This window comes from Pavona decussata, unplaced genomic scaffold, assembly GCF_977016875.1.
Source record: "Pavona decussata unplaced genomic scaffold, jaPavDecu1.1 SCAFFOLD_433, whole genome shotgun sequence".
Classification (NCBI taxonomy): Eukaryota; Metazoa; Cnidaria; class Anthozoa; order Scleractinia; family Agariciidae; genus Pavona; species Pavona decussata.
Genome location: NW_028145790.1, coordinates 452,762 through 475,000, shown reverse-complemented (window position 1 = coordinate 475,000; position 22,239 = coordinate 452,762). Strand labels below are relative to the sequence as shown.

At 39.6% G+C, this 22,239-nt stretch overlaps 1 protein-coding gene across 3 annotated transcripts in view; it reads right to left on the bottom strand.

The window, feature by feature from the left end:
- LOC146450687 (stimulated by retinoic acid gene 6 protein-like) overlaps positions 1 to 22,239 on the bottom strand; it is a 38,803-nt gene that overhangs the window by 14,802 nt on the left and 1,762 nt on the right. For all 3 annotated transcript variants that reach the window (XM_085100124.1, XM_085100125.1, XM_085100127.1), the window contains exons 2-14: positions 19,557 to 19,617; positions 18,686 to 18,771; positions 16,598 to 16,737; positions 15,121 to 15,241; positions 14,407 to 14,455; positions 13,499 to 13,642; positions 13,242 to 13,330; positions 12,301 to 12,362; positions 10,269 to 10,330; positions 3,424 to 3,523; positions 2,538 to 2,613; positions 1,888 to 1,963; positions 1,683 to 1,731 (exon numbers count right to left, since the gene is read on the bottom strand). In XM_085100124.1, the coding sequence (XP_084956250.1) occupies positions 1,683 to 1,731; positions 1,888 to 1,963; positions 2,538 to 2,613; positions 3,424 to 3,523; positions 10,269 to 10,330; positions 12,301 to 12,362; positions 13,242 to 13,330; positions 13,499 to 13,642; positions 14,407 to 14,455; positions 15,121 to 15,241; positions 16,598 to 16,737; positions 18,686 to 18,771; positions 19,557 to 19,617 (1,115 nt within the window). The remainder of the gene's footprint in view (positions 1 to 1,682; positions 1,732 to 1,887; positions 1,964 to 2,537; positions 2,614 to 3,423; positions 3,524 to 10,268; positions 10,331 to 12,300; positions 12,363 to 13,241; positions 13,331 to 13,498; positions 13,643 to 14,406; positions 14,456 to 15,120; positions 15,242 to 16,597; positions 16,738 to 18,685; positions 18,772 to 19,556; positions 19,618 to 22,239) is intronic.

The following is a 22,239-nucleotide window of genomic DNA, read 5'->3' as shown; positions in this document are numbered from 1 at the left end:
CTATGTGCAGTTACCTCATGCAAATTCGTGTCCGATAGTCCGGGGCTACTGGATTTTGCGATCGGGCTAGTGGATTCTAACCATCACTTACTCGATGGGCAAGTGAAGTTTTTTTGGGAATTAAAATTACAAAATTACTGTAGGGCAAGCCGATCTCACAAAAGGAAATCTGTTCAACAAAGTATCGCATTACATTTCATGCCCGACATACATGCGTGAAATTTTTCCTTTGGAGTTCAGTCCACGCAATCCTCAAGTAAAAATAATGAACTATGACAAGCTCTTGCTAAATAAGAATTATTTATCGACCGCGTCCTTTTGCTTTCCCATAAATTTCCAGTTGTAAATTTCGAAAATGAAACATTTTTCCCTTTGAAACCTCTATGAAAGCTGACAAGATCTTGAAGTGTTCGTTTCACCAGAAATTTGCATAATGTTGCTTACGACGTCAATGATGCGTGACATGGCACGTTCGCTTTCGCGTGAAAACTGACAAATTAAATTATTTTTATTTAAATTATTTCTAAATTAAATTATTTTTAATTCTTAAAAGAAACCGCACTTTGTAGAAAAAAACGAAAAAAACCTATAACTTTGCTCAGATTCAACGAAAAATCTCCATTCTTACACTTAAATGATTGTCAAATTATTCTCTACAGAATGAATGAGAGAATTCTGACGCGTCGTGAAAAAAATTTTCACGTTTTTTTTTTCACTAATTGAGTTTACGACCTCGGACTTTCTGAAAAATTGAAAAAACTTGTAACTTTGCTCAGATTGAACGAAAAATCTCCATTCTTGCACTAAATGATCGTCAAATTATTCTCTACATATTGAATAAGAATTTCCTGATGCGCCGTGAACAATAAATGTTCGCGTGTTTTTTCCACTAATTGAATTTAAAACTCACTCACTGCGCACGCCCGAAAGTTAACGACAAAACCGACCAACCGACCGACCGACCAACCAACCAACCAACCAACCAAGTCAAAAGTCAGCTATCGCTATAACTCGTTCATTGCGCTACGCGCATTCACGAGTTAAAAAGAGACAAGCACAACAGAGCTATTTTCAAGCAGAAAATTTATTTTAATAATAATAATAAATTTAAAAAATAAAAGCCATTCATATGACGAATAATAATAATAATAATAATAATAATAATAATAATAATAATAGTATTGTATTGCGCAAATTTTATAATCCAAATAAACTATGATCAGAGATAATACGAGGATTCCCCACTGTGAAAAAAGCAGAAAGTGGCAAAGAGCGTACGTCTATCACCTAGAATACCCCCAAACGACCCCACCCGCCTCCCCCCCACCGCCCCCAAAAAAGATATACAGACACAAACAAACATTAAAACACAAAAAACAGAAAGAAAGAAAGAGAGAGAGAGAGAGAGAGAGAGAGAGAGAGAGAGAAAGACAGACAGACAGAAAGAAAGAAAGAAAGAAAGAAAGACAGACAGACAGACAGACAGACAGACAGAAAGAAAGAAAGAAAGAAAGAAAGAAAGAAAGAAAGAAAGAAAGAAAGAAAGAAAGAAAGAAAGAAAGAAAGAAAGAGAAAGAAAGAAAGAAAAAAAGGACGAGGAAAAAAAAAACAAAAACAATAATCAAGAGAAATTGGCATTTTAAACATTATGTGTTTCTTCTCCCAAGTACACAAACTCGTACCAGCCAATGTATACGCAATCTGGTATCCCGAGAACCGAAGGCTTCTCCCCTGAAATGCAACAATGGTAAAAAAAATATCAAATTCTTTTTAAGCCTTAAAACGCTTTTATCTTCAATCAAGTATAAATTCGATCTCAGCCATCAACCTGTTTGTAATTAACGTTATTTAAAGCATGCAACATGTTCTTCACTAATAAACACCTACCGCTAGTTTTGCAGGAGAGACAAACACATCCTGATAAAACGTCCTTTGCCCTCGATACAGCTGTAGAACATGTTTTCTGCAATAGACAAGTCACCACGAGTTAATTACTTTTAAAAAATAACTGACACTAAACTCTACTCATAGTTTTCGTTGTAATTAGCACAGTTCTCTATAAGTATTGATCTGAAGTGTTACATGAAGTAGTTTTTAGGGCTTTCCCAGAGTCCTTAGGAGCAGGCATTAAAAGCATGGCTTTGTTTAGTATCGTTTGTGTTACTCGTCTCCTTGAGTACTACCACCTTTCATAGCAAAAAACATGTAGTATAGTACACTTCTTTAATCTTCCTATGAAAAATCCAATTTTTTGGATTCTACTACATGCTCTAGCTTTAACTAAAACCAGAAAAAAAACATTCCTAACGTTTGTATACTATGTGATACAAAAACGGTCATATGGTATTTATATATATTTAGAAAAAAATGGACAATTGAATAATACAATTCCAGAGTTTTGATTGGCTTAGCGGCCATGGTATACCAGCCATTACACCATGCCCGAAAAATAGCGGCCCATATGCATTGCGCGCTTGTAGTCTAAGTGTGCCCTTCATGTTTGTTTGCAAGGTTACAATCAGTGTATTTGTTCTTACCGATGGCACTTCATGAAATGAAGCAGCAACATGACCGAAAACAATGAACACACGACGCAGGCTGCCTCCATGCTGCCTGAAAACAAAATTAGATTTCACATTTACGTCATTCCGTTCACAACGCCCAAGATCGAATAAATAACAAACAAAAAGCTTCTGTGCTTCCACTTCAAAAGAGACAAGTTTAACCCGTAACATACAACCTAACAATTTAAATTGCTCTTCTCTCCCTTCAGTTAGCCCTCATGCCCAGATAAGTACAATTCAAAAGAAAGTTCTATCTTACGATTTTTTGTTTGTTAGCTAGTTTTTCCTCCCCTTTTTTTCCAGTTCATAATATTATAATAATGTCACTGTCGTTCGTTGTTGGTCAAGGCTGTGGCCACTTTGTTACGAATCAATTAAGTCAAATAAATTTCTTTCAACGCCAATCTTTCAAGGTAAGATGTTGCCATGATTCAAACTGTCTCATTCAAGTTCTCAGTGAGACGTAACAGTGCTCCAGATAACTGTCAAAGCCAGGGAGTCGATAAAGAATTTTGGGGTTAATAAGTGTGATTCTCCCCAAATCTTTTAAGTTCACCATTCATTTTGGCAGGCCAGGACGTCGTCTTTTTTTGGAACACTGCGTTAAGGGCAAGGAATCTTCTACCCTAGAAAGCTGCCTTTCCTAGGTTGATAAGAAATTAGTCCAATAAATTTAATAAACAAAAACAACAAGTAGGTGAGGAAAACGTTCAAAGTGTCACTAACAAAACATGACATATAAACAAGAAGATTGTCAAGGAAGCATCGAGAGACGCATCAAAAAGTTTGCCACATGTAACAAGCTTGTCACATTTTGGCCGGGCATTTGCAAATGTTGGAGTAGAGGGGATCTACCTACCGAATAGAACCCCAACAAATTTTTTGCAGGTGTCATCTGTGCAAATCAACTTAAAGAGTTTCGTCAAGACGTCGAGCGAACCCAGAATAGCCACAAGGATCTGACAGAAACGAAGAAAGAAAAGAAGCTGTGTATCAACTAAACGTTGCAACCATGTCTATTATTTAAAAAGATTTTACCATACACTTTTTGAGGAACCATGCCTCAATTTTTTTCAACCTGCTATTTGCTAGTCTTCTGCGGCAGTGATCAATGTGAAATTTACACCAGTAATTTGTTTTGGATTAAAGTTTATCAAGATTGCAACTTCGGCAAAATTGATGTTGCCATGACGCTGGTAAACAAAAAACCCTCTAAATCAGTAAATTGTAAATTTTGCGCTTCCAGATTAAAAATCAACTTCGTACCCAGGATCCTCAGGCGCAAGCTCTTTGGCCAGCGGTTGGTCGCAAAGGAGAGACCCGCCGCCAGTAATGAGGAGAGACGACACGACGTAAGTGAACAACAAACCCTTCACTAAGAACAACAAAATGCCCGGCTAATGGCATTGCACGGAATGCTTAATGTAGCCCCAATTATTCCCCATTGTATGTTTCACAGATATTTAAAAACTATCTTCCCTTGGCAATTGAAATAATTGTCTGAATGGTTTTTTTCAGATATATTGCGTGATACTTATCGTTGTGTTACTAGAAATCATACCAGAAATAACTCTGCAATAACGTCATGACCCCGCTGAACTGGTCTGGCCTCCTCTAGCTCTAATCCTTCGCGTTGATTTTTCCATCTGTTTTTGAAAGTGGAGTTTCTTCGCTGTGAACTCTCCCAATTTCCACCGTTTCAACTGTCGAGTACTACCTAGAAGTTATTATTTCGATTTACAGCTTGAAAAAGGTTTGTTTTCTCTTTGAAAACGGCAGATCAGAGTCTTAAATTCAAACATGTGGCTGCCATTGAACAAAAACAACTTTTCGAAATGATCACTTGCTTTGACGTCACACAGGTAGAGATAAGTGGGTCCCCTCCCTCGTGATATACGCGCCGATAATAGATTTTGATTGGGCTGTTTTTGTTCAAGACAATCAGAACAATAAATCCCTTCTGGGAGAGGGTAGAATTTAATCAAGGTTTAATGAATAAATCAAATAATGATTTGACGTCACACAGACCCACTACTAACTGGGCAAGGACATCACGAAGGGTAGCACTCTTCGGGCACAAGGCATGATGTGGTGTAAGAGGTGGTACATTCTCTCAAAAGTAAGATGAATTGGCGACAGCGTCTAATGATATCGGCTGCAAATGACACGCCTACGACGTCGGGAGGATCTTCTGATGACTGGCTGGTAAGGGAGGTAGGGAACTTCTTGAGTGAGGCACAAGTGTGGCAGGAGTCTGATACTCGAGCGATAGCAGTGCTCATATCCAGGGCAAAGAAGTGACGCTGTATGACCATTTGAAGTTGGCGCTTAGAGGGGTGGTCAAGCTTCAGGTGAATAGCAGTAAGTAGGTCATCAAGTGCGGAACGAGGTATGACGATCAACTCAATAGGGTGGGAGAGTGGTTGTTGATGCTGAACGATGAGCAGGCCATCCTTGGAAATGGAAGTGATGTCAAGGTAGCGCTTAACGTCTCAAATGTTGGTCAGTTTCTTGGAAGGGAGGGTGCCCTGTTTCAAGTGAGCACAGACACACCGTGGATCAGGGCACTCATTTTGACACTGAACCATGCAGGTCTGTTGGTGAAGGGTAGGCGCTTGGTGTTATCAAGGACTTCTTGAGCAAAGATGCCATGTACAACTGAAAACTGATTCATGCACAAAAGAGCAAATTTGGCAGTTCAGTTCATTACAGTCAGGAGCATTGCGACTGGCAAAGTCGGAGGGTAAATTGGCGGTGCAAGCGAGGTGCTGGAGGCTAACTTGGTATCGACTGACCATGGTCAAGAAGGAGGTAAGGCATGGACTGGCAGAAAATTCACCTCGGCAAAGTTTCTGCAAGGCTTGAACGCAGGGCTGGCTATCTGTCAGAATGCAGGCACGGTTCATGGATTGGATTATGAAGGGGCTAAAGTGCTTAACAGCAGCGGCTATAGACAGCGCTTCGACCTCGCATAGTAACCAAGTGACCTGATGCTTGCGTAGTTTAGAGCTGTAGAAGCCGGCAAAAAGAAGGCGGTCCTGGCAAGTAACGTACAGGGTGGCTCCAAGACCACGTCGGGTGACTGAGCCATCAATAACAATCCAAAGCTGGTCAGAGGGACAAGGAAGGACAATGGACTTGTGTGTGTTACGGGCATCTTATGCCGCAGTGAATTTCTGATGAAGGTTGTCATCCCACTGAACGTGGTCGTGAGATTGTAGATCGGTCAAGGATGATTCAAGTGGGTCCACAAGTTGCGCGCAGTGAGGGAGGACACAGCTAAGGACTTTGTATGCACCGATGAAGGAATGCATACCTTTCACAGACTCAGGAGGGGGCAGGTTGCGAGTGCAGCAATGTGGTGGGGGCTTGCAGATAAGGAGCCTTGTGACCAGATCCAACCAAATATGGTGATTGTTTTGGGGCATATGTCAGTCTTAGTAGCAGAAAGGCGGACGTTACACTGGGCAAGGGCGCCAAGTATACGAGACCAGTTAGCGTTAAGATCCTGCGGAGTGTCGCCACAACAATAAAGGTCGTTGTTGAGTTTTGTAGCACATCACTCTTGGAGGAAGTCGCCAAGGACAGCCTAAAAATATTAGATCCGCAAAACTTTGAACAACTTTAAAATCGCTATAAGAAAGTTTGACGTCAGCTCTCTGTTGGACGACAGATGTATGCGCTGGTCTTGCTGTTCATCTATCTGGTTAATTGTCAAATAAATAATTTTTTAGGTGTTTATTAATGATAATTAATTATTAGGTTTTCTTAACTGTACTTAATCTTAGTTGAATAGATTTTACTTTATATTTTTTTTAGTCTCCCCAATTAGTAGGGCACTTGTGCTCGGCTATCCAGATTTGAGACTTGAATAAAGTTGTTATTATTATTATTATTATAATTCCTCCAATGAAGTCTCTGAACCGGGCATACCCATGGCTGACCTGGAATATAATTTGATGCCGCGAAACAGAGTGGCCACGCCGCAGTATTTTATGGAGGCCTTTGATAGAGGTATCTGGTAAAAGGCATGGGTGAGGTCAGACTTGATTATGTACTTCCATGGGGCAATGGTGCAGAGAGTAGAGTCAACGTTCAACATCAAGGAGGGTTGTGGTTTGCTGTAGCGCCCCACGTCTGTGAAGGCTGTAATGAGACGAAAACCACCGGAGGGTTTTTTAACAAGGAATGAAGGGTTGAGTTATTCAAAGGTAACTCTGATGTCCTCCGGACGACAGAAGACCTCGCATTGTTCCAACTCGTCAAATTTCTGCTGCAATTCAACCAGCTTGTCACGGGAATATTGGGGAACACAGCCTTTGCGTTGTGGAGGCTGCACAGGTCCCATATTGATAGAGGCTTGGACAGGACCGGCCATGCTGTTGTAACCAACAATTGCAGGATTAAAAACTGCGTCGTGAGTCTGCAGCACTTTGCGGAACTCGTTGCGGAAGGTGTCGGGAAGGATGTTGTCAGGGTCAACTAAGACAGCATCTGAGAAGAACCCAGAGTGAGGTGAGTTGCTTCCACCAGTGTGGGAAGGTGATGGTTGTGGTGCGACAGGTAAAGTGGGAACCACGGCTGTGGTGTGACGAGCTTGGCAGAGATGTTCGTGGCGACGGACTGTCCGTGGCTCAGCAGTGTCGTTGACTAAATGAACTCTACTAGCTACTGCGTCCACAATTTGGGGCTGAGGTCAAAGATGTGAACCTTTGGAGTATTTGTTGGATAGCGCATCGGTACAGGCTTTTTTGGCTAAGGTACAATCAGGATCTATGTTAGGTGGTAGGCTTAGCTCAAGATATTCCCCAGGGAGGACCACTGTTGTAGGGGAAGACGACATTACACAAGACTGGGTGCGACGGACGGCATGAGCCTGGGAACTGGCACTTAACTCGGGATGGTAGGCCAGTATTTCGGAGTCTTGGATAAGAACCTGTCCCTTTGCTGGGTAAACGGATATGTCATTAGTGATCATAAATGGGGTTCCAGCTAAAACATTGACGTCTCAGTCTTCTACTACTAGGGCATCAAGGGTTAGGCACTTGCCAGCTCGAAAAAGAGAGAAGTGGGTCTTGCCAACAACGACGAGAGGTGTGACTCCATCTGCTTGTAGGGCTTGCTGGGAAGTTTTTACGATGGGAGCATCAATGCTACGGGCGACCGAGGCCTTGATCATGCTGGTTGGGCACCAGTGTCCAAGGTGAGTTTAAGCGAGCGCTGATGGTAGAAGGCATTGAAATGGGGGACTGCTTTGCCCTCACGCGGCGAGACACAACCATGGCCGAGGAATGGGGAGAAGAAGGTGAACAGAAGAAATCAGAATCGATGGGGTCATCTTCCTTTGACGAGGAAAGTGTGGTCTTCAGCAGGTAGGTAAGTGCACTGACTTAAGAAGTGACCGTCATTACGTCCAGCCTGCTTACACAAGGGGCAAGACTTGACTTGTGGTTTAGGACATGCCTTTTGAAAGCAGTTATAACGACCCCTCAGAAAATACAAAACTGAATGCAAGGCTGGCACTACGGCAAAGGGCAGATTTATTAGTGGCCAATATTTCGACTAATAGAATTAGTCTTCCTCAGGGCCAGAGTATAGCTCTGACCCTGAGTATAGCTCTGGCCCTGAGGAAGACTAATTCTATTAGTCAAAATATTGGCCACTAATAAATCTGCCCTTTGCTGTAGTGCCAGCCTTGCATTCAGTTTTGTATTTTCACGTTCAAGTGACGTCTGACACGAGGTCTTTCACAAGAGAGATCCGGCAAAAGTACCAGCAAGTTTAATTCCTGCGTTGTGTGGACCTCTGCATTCAAAAGTTTTCTAGACCCCTCAGAGGCGGCTGTCTGAGCTTCGGTGCCGTTGAACGCAAGATTTTAGCACCAGTGTTGTTATTGATCTCTCCCAAGAGGGAATCCAATGCTTGAGAAATTTCAGGTTTGAGGGATGCAAGAGACTTGGACTGGAGCTCGGTACCGTAGCGTTGCTTAACCAAATTGGGTAGGTAAGGGTGGACTAATCTCAACCATGTGAGGACTACAACATTTTCGAGAATAGGAGACATTTCCTCGTCGACACCGGGAACCTCACCATGGCATGAGATACTTCCATTTGCCAATAACAAATTATCTTCGATAAAGGACATCAGACGTTGATAAAGATCCTCGGGGCGCTCAGCAGGGGCAAGTGTGATGTTATTGAAGTCAAGGAAGTGAGTGCCGGTTGATTGGAAACCGAAGTGAAGGCGAATCGCTTGCCAGATGGAGCTCATGGAGGTTGAGTTCTTGACAATGGTTTTACGTAAAATTACGGGACAATAGTTCGCAATTTGTCCAAGCATTAATTCAAGATGAGTGCACTTTTGTTGTGATGTTCTACGAGAAGCTTGAGGTACAGATTCGGGGTCGTCCTGGAGGCCGCGACGAGGGCTGCTAGGCGATTTCTACAACCATGTCACACCATTAGCGAGAAAACCGGCAAAATTGCAATCAAGGGAAAGAATGTACTGAAGATTTTGTCTCCAGGCTTCAAATGACGTTTTCGTTTCCTGTTTGGTTAAGGACCACTGCTTTGATGTCCTTGGATTCATTTCGTGCTCTTGAATTAATGGAGAAAAGGCAGAATGTGTACTTAGCTGTGAGTCTTCGTGTATTGTTGATACAGCTACAGACTAAGCTGTTTCGCTAGTTCCTCATTTGGAAATCGGTCGATGATCCGTTATGGGCTAGCTGTCTCTAAGCACGAGACGAGGGTAAGCTCCAACAGCTGCCACCACGCCAGTAATGAGGAGAGACAACATGATGTAAGCGAACAACAAACACTTTACTAAGGACAACAAAGCCTCTCCACGATGGCGGAGTAATAAATAACAGGCCCACGAGGAGACGTGCGTAATACGCATGCGCCACTGACAATAACCGCTGACACGGGGAATTCGAAAAAGTTAAAATCTCCGATTTCCTGCCAAATCCTGTGGATTCTCTACTGGCGAACAACCGCTGGCCAAAGAGACTGAGGACTCTGGTTACTGGGATGGATTCTGAAATACTGGAATTATTTTCACCGCAGTTTGCTTTGAAATGCTTTTCGGTGACTTATTTGAAATCAAACATACAGATTTTTTTTTCATTTTTGTATATTTCTGTCATATTCCAAAATTTAAGAGAGTGGAATAAGTAAGGAACTGCCAAGTTAAAAGTCAGATACTCAAAACTGAGAAGCCAAGTGTTTTAAAGGCATAAAAACGGTCAGATGAAGATTGAGAACAGAACCTGCAATGTAATGTGTGAGTGAACGTTAACGCTTGCTTACAAGTTTCAGTCTTCTTTTTATTTTACAGTGTAGCAAGGATTAGACCACTCTTTGACAGTGATGCTTGATCACAAAGATCCCCCTCGACAGCCACTTTTCAACCTCATTAACAACTTATGAAGGGAAACGTAAGAAAATCATAACTGTGAATAACTGTGAAGGAGGTTTGGAAAGGTGATCTCAGTTATCATAAAATTGGGTTAATTTTCGCTTTGAATTTCTCCAAGAATTATGAATTATCAAACGCTACAAAGATTATTTTATCCAATTTCCAAACAAAGAGAAGTAGGTTAGAAAAAACAATGCGCAGCCGAGATTTTTACAACCAACTTCTCGGTGTTTGGAAATCGGATGAGACACTGTTCCTCCTGTTTGATATATTACCCCCACTTACCTGAAAGATGATTATTCCAGAGACCACCAGAGTTGAAATTAGTTGGGTAGAGAATTTGAAATCTGAAATGTTAAAAGCAATTTAAAACTGCATAAGATAAATATGATATTGTTTATATCTTGAATGACAACATGTCAACATTTTACATGACTCATGTGGACATTACCAAAGCATACAAACTGCCTTCCTGGTAAATATAGATTGTAACATGCGCGTGTAGCTTTAATTGTATAAGATACGGCAAAATCTATTTGCTTGTTCCATAATGCATTCATAGAGATTCTGAGACGGTAGACAGAAAAGGGCAAAAATGTTTTTGACGGATCATCCTTTCTGAAAGTAATCAGTGCATCTAACTCCCAAATTTTTTTCGACCCGATTGTCCTTATTGCCATGATATTGACCAGACACCACTTCATTTATTTGTGGAATGTCCAATTGGTAAATCCTTTTGGAATAAATTTGTAAAGTGCTTCAACCCCACATGTAGAGGAAACATTGCGCTAGAGCAAAACGAAATTATATATGGGGTTTTAAAATTTACATCATCCACTTTAACCCTAAGTAACCTGATCATAATTGGAAAATATTTTCTTTACATTAAGGCAGTACAAGATGACAAAAGACCCCAGTTCATAGATTTTGTCACCCTCGTTAACGGAAAAATTAAATTAGAAAATACATTGCGATTATGACCAATAAACTACTCTCTTTTAATAAAAAAATGGTCCAACTTTTTAAACAATTAATGTTTAGAGTCTAGCCGTGCAAAGGCATATACTATCCATTTGTAAGCAACTAAATTAAATTTATTAATTTGTAAGTAATTGTATTGTATCGTCAGTAGTGTTAGTATTGTTCTTAGTAGCGTAGGTATCGTTTCGTTTTGTTAGTAATATCGCATTGTAAATGTAAAAATTATTAGTATTGTAAGTATAGCATTATTGTACACAGTTAGTATTGTAACTTTGTAAGTATTGTAAGCAGTGCGTAGTATTGTAAATATTGTATTGTGCGTCTAAGGCTAATAAAAATCTCGAAAAAGAAAAAAAAAAGAAAACTTTGCACCTGTTCGAAACGGATTGAGCCTTTTGCGCCTTTTTTCAACCAAATCTTGACTTTTTATAGGCTGTAAAAGCTACGAAATCTAGCCATCATCTGTCCCATAACCAAGCTAGTAAGGCGCATGGGTCTATTCCTTACATGACGTCACAAACTGCTTTCCATGCATTTTCACAAAGACTTAATACAATGCAAATCAGTTTGTGACGTCGAGTAAGGAGTAGACCCATGCCCCCATGTCATGGGACAGATGATGGCTACATTTCGTAACTTTTACAACCTATAAAAAGTCAAGATTTAATCGAAAAAAGCGCCGAATATCGCAATATGTTTCGCACAGGTGCAAAGATTTATTTAAGACAAAAAAAAAAATTGGGGGGGCTAGGTGCACTTTAAAGATAGGAATATGATTTACTTTAACAGTAGCCATATTTGGGATTGGGTTTGTCAGGGCGCAAGTGAATGTTACAGACTGTACTTCCCTCAGCAAGAAACAAACAAAGTAAAAATGAGCGAAGACTTTGATGTGGTATCACAAGCTGTTGAGAACTGACGAACCAACGGAAACCTACGAAACCTATGGACAGATTGTTTTGAATCGTGAAAAATTAAGATGTGATAACTCATTTTCTTCAATTTGTTGGAGAAAAAAGCAATTACATGTACTTTAGCGTTCACTTTAAATTTTTCATGACGATTGAAACATGACAAAAATCGTAACATGACATCGTGTAAAGTATACATGCGCTGTCAACGTATTTTTTATACTTTTAACTGTCTTCTTTTAGGTTTCGTAGATTTCCATTAATTCGTCAGTTCTTAACAGCTTGTGATACAACATCAAAGTTTTCGCTCATTTTTATTTTGTTTGTTTCTTGCGGATGGAAATAGCATTCAATTGCGCCCTGACAAGCCCAGTTCCAAATATGGCCATTATTACCATAAGCATTGACAAAACAAAGAAACATACCTGGTCTTGGTTGGTAGACGAAGTACAACAGCCTCATGTACCACTTCACGTCTGCCACAACCCTGACAAGAAATAAACAATTCGGCGACAACGACGTTCATCACATTTATCACGTTTATTCCACTGCGCATAATTGCCACACATACATGCAGGATGTTTGTACCACGAAACTAATTTAATAGCCTTAGCTCCCACGAGACTCCTGTAGCTCAGTGGTAGAGCATCATCCGAAGTACATGATTCTAGTATTAAATCAGAACATCTTAGGTTCGACTCCTGATAGAAGCACTCTGATTTCCTTTTTCCGAGTATGCCTGTGTTGCTCACAAAAAATAAACCATTCTCATTCATTCACCAGGCTAAAAATATACCATCACATTTATTCCACTCCGCATATGCCACACAATGACATTCAAATCATAGCAGTATGTAGGATGTTTGTCCCATGAAACTCAGTAGTTTTATGGCCTCGGCTCCCACGAGTCTCCTCTAGCTCAGTGGTAGAGCACCCGAACGAGTAACCAGAAGGTCTTAGGTTTGACTCCTCAAAGGAGCACATGGATTTCCTTTTTCCGAGTATGCCTGTGAAACCGAATAATACACCATTCTTACAATCAGGTTGTTATTACGACAAACGTGAGATCATGCTACAGTCCTAAGAAAACAAAGAGCTGTGTTTGACAGGAGCAAACTGCGTAAAAGCCAAAAGTCCGTTTCTCAAAATTTAACCCGTTTTCGTTCGACCAGCAGTGGTTTTTAGTGCAAACTAGCCCAATGTTTTCTTTAATCCTGTAAGGATGGACAGACCTGGAGAGACCTGGAGAAACGCACGCTTGATGTAACTATTTTCGTATAATGTAATCTTGACCGGTCTGAAAGTAGGTTTTCCACGAGTCATTTAGTGTCAAGGTACTCGCCCCAGGGCTACTCTATATGCTTACATGTTTAATCCGGGATTTAGCAACCTCTTGATGTGCTCTATTTCTGGCTTTCCGGCAACCAAACAGGTTGAACCTGTTTCACCAGCTCTCTAATTGAGAACAAAGTGACAAAATTGTGAAAAAACACATTTAACTAAAAAGAATTATGCAAGAAAACAATAAATTTCACTGCAAATTATAACCACGAAAGCCAGAAAACCCTGGACAAAACCACACAGTTTCCAATCGTCACCACCAACATGCATTAAGTCACCTACATTAACGTTACTTGAGGATTGGAACCACTTCTTTTGGACGTCCAGGCAAAGCAGCACAGCAAACCTTATCACGATAAACAGAAGGCACAGGTAGGTTGGAACAACACTGAGCACTCTCAAATATTGCAACCTCCTTGCTTCACCCTAGAAAACGTTCAGGGATAATGACAAAACAACATGAGAAACTATTGCAAATTAACATAACAGGTTAAGAATCCGAACCTGTGGGAGGCGAGGCAGTTGGCTATTTACAAATCGTAGTCGAAGTTTTGGCCAGGGGAATACCCAAAACAGCCTCCTACGCAGACGCTTTTTGGGCTGGTAATGCATTCACTCCTCTCCCACAAACGTTTGCTTATGAGAGCGGCCTTACGTACATGAAGCTCTCTAAAGCAGACATTCGTGGAGGAGGAATGAATGCATGACGAGCCCAAAGAACGTCTTTGTAGGAGGCTAACCCTCAAACGAATTCAGCGAGTGTTCAGAGGGCACTTGAGGGGGACACCATTGAATTGCATGTTCAGCAACGCCACCTCCTCAACAATACACATATTGTAATATCGTATTATAATTGCACTCTATGCAACACTGTACAGAGCTGTAAGCTGTCATATGGTATTACTGAAGTGCTTCGTTGTGCATGCAGTTTGTCGAATGTTGCTGGTGCAATTCACAATCCAAAAGGCAGCACTTGGAACCGCTTGATTGAAATTAACTGAGCACATGATGAGAATGACTTGCTCCATTTCCAATAACCAACAACCAACTGTTATTGCGTTAAAAGGTGTAGGCATTTTTTTCAGCTATTTCAGACTACTTAAATAGAAAAACACATTACACGCTACACGGAAAGGTAAAAGTGTAACAGCAAAAGTAACAAAACTACTAGAAACGTTTAAATTCCTCACTTCATAAGCGCTTGCGCACTGAAAATCAATTCCAAGTCTAAACGAAAACCTGCAAACGGAAAAAAAAGACCAGCTTGAGTATGTGTGCCTTGTAACAGTTACGAAGCTTAATTGCAAAATAAACATCAAAGGAATATGTACATCTAGACAATGACTTATAAGCACTTTTCTTGAAGTGATCTTGGTAGAATTCAATGAACGCAAAACCCCTTTTTTGGTACTTTTGGTATTGTTTGTGTAACAGTTTTGGGGTGTCAGTAAGGTTAACTGCTAAACCGAAGGCATTTTCTTTAAACGCGAAGGTCAAAACATGAGGCACAAATAGAGAAATGTTCTACTTATCTACAGTCAAGGCACAAGCAAAAAATAACACTAACATGCGACGACAACATAGTTGGATTAACGAGAACGATTTTGATTTACATCAGGAAGTAGTTATTAATATTGCAGTTCGCAGGTTACAATACTTTCATACAGTACACAATTCCAATTCCACCATTTAATCATAATTAGAAGTTGTTTTGAATCTAAATGATTAAATTTCTTTAAATTTACTTTGAAAACATAGGTACTTTAAAATTTAAAATCTGCATCAGCTGTACAGAATGTTCCTAAAAGTCAAAGTTTTACTCAGGGCTAGATAATCAATTGATAGTATACTTTATTATAATGCAATGCACGTATAATTTCATTTTTTTATCAAAATTTTCCTACCTGAGAACAGCATACAAAAATCCCAGTAATGATCCAACAAGCTTGTAATCAGTTGTGAGGCAGGCAAAAAATGGGTAGAACAGTATTCCATACACAAGAACAGTAATAAGACCCTGGAAAACTGAGAATTAATTGGAAACAATATTTTCGGTTAATATGAGCAGCACGTCTCCTTAATCAGTTGTTGCAAGCTAAGGGTGTTGGTTGATATTAAATAGATTTAGAATTAAATTTACGGTGAGTGGCGGATATGGCCAATTGTGACCATGTTTATCTGACATTTGCCACTCGCTTTTTTCAGTTTCTCGTCAAAATGGAGTAGTTTTGTGTTAGCATCAAAGCCCAATATTATTTTTCACTCTTCTCATCTATGTGCTCATTAAAAACAAAAACAAAACATAAAAACGGATCTCATGCTTACCCTTTGCCGTAAACGTGACTATAATGATATGTTGCCATATGCATATTAGCACAAATGGGGCTAATCAACAGTTGGGATGTAGTGGGTGGGGCTCAGTACGTCTATCTCAGGATCATGAAAAAGTAGCCTGATTCACAGATTCCAGTGGGCAATTGCTACTTACAATGGATGATGTGGCTAAAGGTCAATATGAAGTATTTGTTAGACGATTATGTAACAAGCATATGTAGCGCTCCTAGCGCCGAGTTTGGTTATTAGGCGGCTGGCACTGGTTTCCATCACTTTGCAGCACTTATACTTTGACAGATTAAAAGAACCATTCAATAATGGTATCAAAAACATGCCTACAACAATTGTTGAAGAAATTCATCAGGCTAGTAGAAGATAAACAGTCGATTTAAATGTTCTGACATCATAGCCAGTCTTATATTATTAACATCTTATTAATGCTGACAGTTTCGATGACTGTCAGCCATCTTTATCAAAACTTGAAAAACATGAAAAGTGTCAGGCTTCTGAAGGTGTTTTAAAATTATTGCGATAAATGTGCAAAGTCACTCTGAAGACGCCACCTCCCCCTGGTTTGGGGCTTCTGACACTTTTCATGATTTTTCAAGTTTTGATAAAGATGGCTGACAGTCATCGAAACTGTCAGCATTAATAAGATGTTAATAATATAAGATGTAAGAACATTTAAATCGAATGCCTACAACAAGTTATGGTCATTTTCCTGACATGACAGGTTACCATAGCAATTGTTTTTTTTTTTTTTTTGCAAAGTTTATAAAAACATTCTACCAGAGGGGTTCAGAGACACCTTAGGAAACCCCTGCAAATACCGATTTATCAAATATTGGTATCGATTTGCGGCCAACGCCTATTCTCATGCAGTTTGAGTTTGCAGATGCCTTCTTCGGGGTGGGTGAAACAAGAGATGGAAAACTGGGGTAGGCTCCAATTACAACAGAAGCTAAGCGCTGTTTTGGTCCAGATGTACCCTAGTTCCTGCACCCAACTACCCGAGCTTAGTTTTCTACAACTTTCAACATTCCTCACCCTTTACCCAAGGTGGACCACCTAACGTGAACAAGCCATCTTTGCGATCCAAAAACATGCGCAGACAGGTGGTAGCTGTAGCGCCAAAAGTGGCAGCAATAGTGAACCTGTCTTTGAAAGTGCCTAAGAAGTTGATGGGTCTGAAAGACAGAAAAGAAAACAGTTAAACACTTTAAATTAACTTTAAAATAAAACTACAGCATGTAGCGAGTGGGCATCCTTTGGTGGAAGTAGTCTGCTTAACTGGTGGGATGCTGGGGGAAGGAAAAAAGTTGTGCGAACAAGCAGCAAAGCCGCAAGGTGAATGGGGATAAGGCGATTTGAAATCCCTCGCGGCTTACACCGCTCAGATTTGTCAAAACTTATGCTGCTCACAGCCGCTCCCCGCCAAAACCTCATAATTGCGCCCAGACAGTGGAATGGGACACTGGCTTGCGTAGTTAATTGACGCTTTCCCCAGGCTGCACTCGTCATTACAAACCAAGGTGGCCACAGTTTGAGCATATGATCTCAACAATCACACAGAAAAATAGGGGACTGTAAACATCCTACCTGCCCAATACTCCAGGCTAGATCAGCGAAAGCACATGGTGTAAAAAGCCTAAAGGGGGTTACTCGTTGCCAACTAGAAATTATCCCTCAGTTGTCGTCCTTCTCCTATATATAGTTAAAAGTTGATAGCAAGGGATAACATTTCTTTAGGGTTTTTGTTTTTTTGGCCATAATTCCTTTAATACTCACATATACCAGGAGCACCAAATGGTTCACTTCGGTGGAACCCTTTTTGAAGGGCCTGAAATTTGGATTTAGCTTTAAAGAAAATCTAAAGTTTCAATTCTACAGCAAAATGTTTGCTCAAATTAAACTTCCATGACACTGGTAAGCTAATTCCTTTTGTTTTCGAAGGGTGAAATACGTTCAAAAGCCAGCAACTAAGCATTTTCATGAAACGTAAAATTCCCTCACTTCAATTTTCAGCTAGCTAGAGCATCTGAACAGATCAAAGTTCTATTAGCTTACACAATATGGGGCAGAACACGATCCGGGAACACAAAGACAGCGTATTAACCAGGCCACTTTCAACCTGACTAACTTTTTAATATTTGAACAAACGTTATGAAGCTTCAGGGCTTTTTCAGAAATTTATCTGGACAAAGTGTAAGTCAGTTCATTGACTTTGATGCTACCATGGCAATCAACTTTTGACAGGCAGTTTCTTCAGAAAATGAAAAATGGACCTTTTAAGTATAAACGTTTAAGCTTTTAGCTCATAAATTATTAGAGTTTTCACTTTCGGCACTTTCTAAAGTTTTGGGGAATCTACAAATCCAAGATGGTGGATCCAAGAAGGCTGCAATTTTGCGATCATGATTTAATGACCATATCATTTGACGTCATCACTATCCGTCACAGACCTCAAAGGAAACATCTTTGGAGGTACTGTCCATCCTACAAGCCTCGTTGTCATAGCTTTCATACTTGTGAAGTCATAGACCGGAGGGAATCCCACAACCCAACCCCCCCCCCCCCAACCCCTCCAGTCCCAGAAGGTAATGGCCTACATAGGGTTAAGTATTTTGGTCAAATGTTCTTCTTGGGTGCCTCTGACATACAGTTAGCTACAAATTAACTTTTAAAATGAGATCTTAAAATAATGGCACTTATAAAGAAGGGTACCTACTCTACTTGTTAATTTAATATAATATTTACCTTTCACGATTTGACAAAAAAGGGAATTATATCATTTCATGTACAGTTGACTCTCGATAACTCGAACCCTCGCTAACTCAAACCTCCCATTAACTCGAACCAATTTTCCTTCCCCTTCAGGTCATTAATGTTTCTATATAATTTTACCCTCAATAACTCGAACTCCCGATAACTCGAACTGTTTTCAATTTCCCTTCAAGGTTCGAGTTATCAGGAGTAGACTGTACTTAAATTTTGAAATGGATGATGATGAAGATGATGATAGAATGCATAACACGTGCCTCTTTAATGTAGTATTCACATTATCATACCTATACTATTAAACTATCTACCATAATTTATAGAGTCCCCTTATACAAGTGTCCATTAAGTACTTACATGACCAGCCCAGGATATCCATCACAGTATTGCAGCATCAAATTTTTTCGGCGCTTGAGAAATGCCAAAATTAAAATGATGGCAAGCTGAAAAAGTAAACGTTTAATTTTTTAAAGTGCTGTCAAAAAAAATTTAATAACAAGATGATTCCTCTCAAGGAGATCAAGTGGTAGAAACTTACCAGTGAAAGTGGATTCAAAAGACAATCACAGCATAATTTAATAACATAGAATTTTTAAAGATTCAGTTAATTTAGAATCTGCTTATTAACAGCAACATGAAATAAACTAATGGATATACATGTACATGTTTTTGTAAAAAGTAACACATCCTTTATGCCAAGGCCATAATTGATATGTATTAATTAAAGACTCGGGGAGGGGGGGAAGGGGGGGTGGGGTGAACCCCTATAATTTTATGCAAAAGATTGATGTATTTCAAACAAAAAAATATATCATAATTATTACCCAACATTATGTATTTTACAGCAGTCCCATAATGCACTCCCACAGTGAACTGACAATGTAATGCTGCCTGCATTGTAATTCAAACAGCCTGAGTTACATGTACTTTCTGTGTTTTACTGAATTAATTACACCTTTAGTGCACAAATGTGTTACTTGCATTATTCCCCAGCTTATTATAAATATAAATTCATTAGTCCAATAATATTCTGCTTACAAAAGGCTCAACAAAATAGTTTGAGGACAGCTTTAGTTTCTGATTAAATTTGCAAATTTAACTATTTGTCCCTTTTTTTTTCTTTGTTTTTATCTTTTATTTGTAATTAGTCTTTTGTCAGATTGGGTAGAATAACAATAATTTTAAAACTGCTGAAAGGCATTTATTTAATGATTAATTTTATACTCACGGCTGGTCCAAGGCAGCCAAGATCAAAGACCAGCTCATCTATGGTTGGAATGCACTCAAACCTGCATGATCAGAATTTAATAAAGAAAATTGAAAGGCAGGATTTACATATATCTATTTTACACAAAGTATCATTATATTATTTAATTATTTCTTTTGGTGTTCTTTCCTGGCAGAAATTTAAAGTATGCAAAGATTACTGGTACATGTGTTTGCTGTCTGAAAAAAAAATAAGGCTTTTAATTAAATTGTATCCTTGAGGTAAAATGCTACACTGGTGAAGGAGAGGGGTACTTAGTACCACCACTCTACCCTATGGCCCACCAAATACAGTAAGCCAGGGGGTACTACCTCAGAAGGTCTATATTAAGGTATGTCTATGTACTACTGCTACATGATTTTGGGACCCTTCATCTAGGACGAAGTATCTATACTCAAGGCATTCTATGAAATGGGGTGTAGTTATAGAAACACATGGAAGCCTCCAAAGTATGAGCATTGATTTTAACTTAAAATTATGTTTTGCAGAGAAGTTGTTTCAGTGGTGTCAGAGCACTTGCCTTTCACCAATGTGGGTCAGGTTTGATTCCTGGCACTGACAAAATAATTACGTGGGTTGAGTTTGGTGATGGTTGATCTCCTCCTTGCTCTGAGAGTTTTTCTGCAGACTGGTTTTCCTCTCCCAATACCCCCCCCCCCCCTCCCAAAAAAAAAATTGAAAATCCCCAATTTCAGCCATCTGGGCACACTGACACCAATAAAATAAGTTACTAGAGAGTTCTAATGAGACAGATGCTTTATTAAAACTAAATTGCAACCCGAGGGTTGAACTATATAGTTTTTCACAATAAAATTTAAAAAATTTTAAAAATTCAAAAAATTACAAAGGTTAAAAAACTGCCATAAAATGACAAAAATTACAATTTGAGCGCATTAATAAGAAGGAATGAGTTCATCAATCTATTTGTCTTAAAATTAGCGTTGAATTTTCGTTTCTTCCTCAAATTGTAATGACAAGTATTCCTCTCTGGGAGTAAAACATGGAGTTTATTATTCCTGTCTTCTGTGATCTTTGAAAAAGACTTGTTCCTCAGTGATTGTCTTCTTGCTGAAAGAGTTTCAAGACCAGCCAGAGCCAAGGCTTCTTGGTAGGGCTTGAAGGGAAAAATGACGCGCATAATGCCCTCCTTTGGATCCTCTCTAACTCTTCTGAAAAGTACTTTGGAATACTATCATGGAATACTGGACAAGCATATTCAGTGAGGGGATGAATACAACTTCGATAAAATTGAATTAGCTCCTGTGTGCCGAGACCAGAATGTTTGAGCTGTGACAGGCAATACATCCATTTCCTAGATTTCTTTCCGATTTCATCAATATGACGATTCCATTTAATGGTGCTCCAAGGGTTAAGAAATCACGTTTTAGGCTTTTTGTTGTTGTTGTTGTTGTTGTTCACAAATTATGTTTGAAAAACATATAACAGCTGAGCTAATTCTCCTGCATGTCATTAAAGCCGGGGGGGGGGGGGGGGGGAGGTACTCCCATGTATGGGCTAGATAAGTATATGGTGTCTGATACTGGGTATGGTTTTTGAAAGCCTCAATCCTTATAAATAGGGTATCATTTTTGCAAGTGTTGGCACTGTGTTCCCAGTGTGACACCTTTAGATAGGATACCTAATTTGTATCAGCTAAAATCCAAGTGCGTCAAGTAGAGAATGGGGAGGAGATGCTTAATTTTCTCGCACCTGCGGTGCTCTCTTTTCGCAGTAAAACAACAAGAATAGCGGTTTCACCGCCAATACTCTTACACACACAGAAGCAATTCCGCTAGCTCCACAGGCTTGCTAGCATAAAATATTAACGGCAGACTGATTCCAACGGCGGAGGTGACGAGCTTGATAGAACAAACAACAAAAGCTAGAATAACTCAAATATATTTGGTCTACAAGTGATCCGGCACCACTCATTGGTTTGTCGCTGTGGAATTGCAGATTTTATTGTATTCATTGCTAGCATAACACTGTCACAGCTGGCAGTGAACAAACTTCTCTGAAAGATGTTACATGGTTATGATGGCATATTATTAAACTAGGCTTTAACTCTAGTATTCTTACTTGATGCTGGCACTGTCACAGCGATTTCTCTGTGTTTTGGTCAAATAAGCGCTCAAATATTTGGCAAGATACCTTTCCTCTAACATCAAATTGCTCTTGGAGTACCGGCCGAGAATATAACATTAATGGATTTCTCCCAGCAAGAACAAACTATCATCAGTTTAATTTTTTGGGCGATTTCTCCAAAATATGCAGGAAAAACTTGAAAAAATTGACTAATTTTTTCGAATTACAATCCATTTCAATCCTGGCCATCCGCAGCAAAAGACAATTAATAAACACTTAAGTTTCTATACAATAGCAGGGTAATTGTTAACAAAACAAAACCATTATTTTTAACATTTCAGTCGATACAGATATGAGTTTTGGTAATTCAAAGTGACACTAAAAATAGTTGACACTGCCCCTTTAACTTCTGATGTTACAGGAATGATTGGAATAAAGCCGTTCACGACATTAAATTCTTTGTTTTTGTTTTTCCCTTGAATAGGGTGTCATTGTTCGGGTTTGGGCCTTAAATAGGGTACCAATTTTTGTTTGTCTCTTCCTAAAATAGAGTCAGCAT